Source organism: Phalaenopsis equestris, unplaced genomic scaffold (genome assembly GCF_001263595.1).
Source record: "Phalaenopsis equestris unplaced genomic scaffold, ASM126359v1 Scaffold000878, whole genome shotgun sequence".
Taxonomy (NCBI): Eukaryota; Viridiplantae; Streptophyta; class Magnoliopsida; order Asparagales; family Orchidaceae; genus Phalaenopsis; species Phalaenopsis equestris.
In genome coordinates this window covers 1411358-1415166 of record NW_018165318.1, presented here as the reverse complement: position 1 = coordinate 1415166, position 3809 = coordinate 1411358, and the positions used below count along the sequence as shown (strand labels likewise).

Below are 3809 nucleotides of genomic sequence, written 5' to 3'. Positions count from 1 at the left end.
CTTAAAATTTTATATATATGTTTTAAGATAAATATAGTTTTAAGAGTTTTCTAATGAGCTGTCCTTCTTTCTTAAATTTTCTTATAGATAAATATAGTTTTAAGAGTTTTCTAAATATAGTTTTAATAGTTTTAATATATATATATGGCAACTTATCAAAGCATCTTTCTTTTTATTTTGTTTTTCCATCCAATAATTAATCATATATTTATAAATATAAATATATAAAAAGAAGACAAAAACAAATGCCTGAAAATCCTTCCATTCCCCCAAATCCTGCATAATTAAACAAAACAAAACAAAGCAGCCTGAACAAATGAGCACCAAGTTCATCTTCCACTCCTTATTTCTACTATTATGACAATAAACCCTCTATATTACTCTCTCAAGTAAAACTATTACAAATATACCTAAATCACCGAATGAATCATGACAATTAAACCACCCTCAAAAAGTAACCCCCAAAGGAACTAGTCCCCCAAATTTCAGCAGCTCCATTGACACCAAACTATTTCCTCCCATACTGCAAAGTCAGTCTCTTGCTCTTAAGAATTAAAAAAAAAATAATGAAATTTACTAATCCGTAATTAAGGAAACCATTAGCAGAAGCTCCAGAGACTAAGATCCCCAATCTCATCAAACTCCTCTGCTTGATGTAAAGGAGTGAAGAACCCAAACGGGTTCCAAGTCGGATCCATGAAGCATTTAGGCGACTGGAAAGCTCCGAAGTCCACCAAACTATCCGCCGGTGGAGGTGATGACGATATTTCATCCTCTGCAACGGCGGAGGCGGCGGTGGTGGCGGCGGCGGCGGCGGCGATGCGTTGAATGGATTTGGGGGAGAGGAGGGAGGAAGGGGGTTGGTGAGGGGAGGAGAGGGGAAAGTTGAGGGAGGCGGAGGAGCCTTTGAGGCAGAGAAGTGCGGCGTCGTAAGCCCTGGCGGCGGCTTCAGGGGTGGAGTAAGAGCCGAGCCAAATGCGAGTCTTTTGATTTGGGGCTCTGATTTCGGAGACCCATGAGCCCCAGCTTCGCATTCTTACTCCTTTGAACTGCTTCTGGTTTCTGCGTTTCTGGCCGCCAGAGATAGTGGTGGTGGCGGCGGAGGAGGAGTTGGAGGAGGAAGTGGGAGATTGAGATTTCACCATTGTGGAGTGCGGGCGGCGGGGTTTTGTCTGTTTGGTTGTTTGATTTGGCGATTTTGTGGGTTGGGAGAGCGGATTGATTGTAATGGGAGTGGAGGAGATGGGGAGTGGGGGAGGGTGGGGCATTTATAAGGAGCTTGGGTAGTTTTACATTTTTACCGTGGGGGAAAATTTTTGTGTAAATAATATTTTTATTACATGTTGATGATGTTTGAAGAATCTTTTTATAAAAACTTTCATATGTTGCAAAAGTTTGAGGAATTTTCAAAAAAATATGAATTATTTTTGTTATTTGCAAATGGAGATGAAATTAGTATTTGAATTATGAATTGAGTTTTTATGTATTTAGGTATCTTATATGACTTTTGTATATATTCATTTTGTATTACACTTTAATCATTAAATGATAAAAATAATATCATGGGTAATAACTTATTTATCCAAGGGGAATTATACACACTTCTATTTTGTTTTTTGTTGTCATTTAGTTAGTAAGATGTTCTTAAAACAATATTAAATTTTAAACATTTATTTTATAAATATTTAAAATTTCAGGGATATTTTTGTAAATAACCCCAGCACATTTAGGCTATGGCATAGTTTTAGTGAGAAAATTAGAGAAAATTGCAGGGCATGGGTTGGTCAATGGAGGAGCATTTGAAGAAAGGGGTGTTATCTTTAAGCTTCATAGGAATTAGAAGGCAAGTTAATGAGAAGGAAAGGAAAATGGAAAAAAAAAATGGGAAATGGTTTTAGTAAAATTTTTTATTGATTGAGAAGAAATTATATGATTTTTTTATTTTATGAAAAGTTAGGTTATGAGAATGTGGCAATTGACTTTCGAATCAAATTTTTGTTAGAAATAGAAAAGAAATGTGCATAAGAAAATTGGTTTTTTTTTTTTTAATTTCATGACTTAATAATAACATTATAATTGATGAACTATCAAAAAACTATTCGACATGGAGTTCGAGGCATGGTCTGAATCTGGAGTCAAATTATGAGCAAAGAACTTTCAAACATCAATTAAGAATCATCCAGAACTCAGGTTTTAGCAAACTTACAGTTAAACTGAACGGCTCAATGAGACAAACATAATGACACTAAAGTTGATTCAATCAGAGCAAAATCAAGCCTAAATCAAGTCGTTAAGCTATTTTTGGAAGTTTCTAATACCCAATTGAAAGATTAAGCATAGAGTTGAATTGAGCATCTCGACGAGACAAGTCCAACGAGCTGAAGATCACTCAAATTTAGCATCATTAAGGCACTCAAACATCCACGAATCTCTAGGGTGTTCGAATATTAAGTACATTAGATTCTTTCTTTATTTGTTGGGAGGCATCTGCTTGAATTTATAAATAGAATTCTACCACATTCATTATAAGAGGAGGAAGAGCTATACCTTGAAGCGGAGGAAGCCAAGAACTTGGAGGATAAGGAGCTGAGGTAGAGTGTTCTATATCGAAGGTCAAGCGAATATCACCCACTTCTGCCACAATTGATCACTATTAACTACTGCTCGTTGGCAGCCATCGACCATTTTCAGTCACGCCCTGTTCATCATAATGCGGCCCCTTATGAAGTCATGACACGCGATATTGAATCTTGGCATATGTTGCGAAGTAAAAAAACACTAAGTGGAGTGAAGACCAGCCTTACAGTGTAACGAAACCTTCTATGGAGCAATGCTACGACGAACCCCAAAGATGATGCATTGACACAGTTTGCCTACGGTGCAACTATCCACCTCTCATATGATGAAACGACACCTCTCATAGATGGTGAAAAAATGCTTCTCGTAATAACTACTTACACCGCAGTACTCAAAATTTGGTGACTTTCTACGAATTCCTGAAGCACTCTCTTTATAGCTCACAATTACGGCCTATGTAACCAACTATGACCTACATTTTCCACAACTAATACAACTCCCAACAACGACCACTTTGGCGTACACACATACATTATTATGTTTCCCCGCTACAGAGGTTTATGCGGTCCCTAGCTCATGCAGCTCCCAACTTTGATGTCTACTATTTGGATCTCTGACATCACTGCCCATCGCCCATATCTCTAGATTATTGATGTGGTCATCACTAGACCACTTCTGCCTCACCTCGGTCGATCGAAGCAAACCCAACGCAAGACCCATAGCAACACAACCCACAATAAGTGCTTTCAATCACCTTACTGGTGATACAATGAATTTCTCCTTACTCCTAAAACTCTCTCCTTACAGCCAACCACCACGATCTATGTGACCAACTACGGCCTATGTGGTCCACAACTTATGCAACTCCCAACTCCAGCCTTTGTAGCCAACTGATGTTATTATAGCTTCCCGTTATGCCCTAGGTGGCCAACTATGGCCTAGGTGTTCCACAGCATATGCAGCTCCGAACTCTAGCCTTTATGATCTATTGATGTCAGATCGCAGCTGACCACTATGACCTACAAAACCAATTACGACCTACATGAACCACAACTCATGCAACTTTCAACTCCAACATTTAAGGCTTATGAAAGTTATCACAGCTTACCATTATAGCCTACATGAATATTACGACCTCGTGGTCCACAGTTTATGCTGCTCCTAACATCGGTATCTAAAGTTTACAAAAAGTTATTACAACTCACCACTACGGCTTATATGATCGATTATGG

The 3809-nt window shown here is 38.3% G+C and overlaps 1 protein-coding gene across 1 annotated transcript; it reads right to left on the bottom strand.

The window, feature by feature from the left end:
* Positions 1–252: 252 nt before the first annotated feature.
* LOC110032131 (ethylene-responsive transcription factor ERF012-like) lies at positions 253–1226 on the bottom strand. The gene has a single exon (XM_020735655.1). It carries the CDS (start codon positions 1143–1145, stop codon positions 600–602), a length of 546 nt encoding a protein of 181 aa, XP_020591314.1. The 5' UTR covers positions 1146–1226; the 3' UTR covers positions 253–599.
* Positions 1227–3809: the final 2583 nt, after the last annotated feature.

Excerpts from the sequence above, each read along its gene's own strand:
- LOC110032131 (XM_020735655.1), bottom strand. The coding sequence starts at position 1,145 with ATGGTGAAATCTCAATCTCCCACTTCCTCCTCCAACTCCTCCTCCGCC.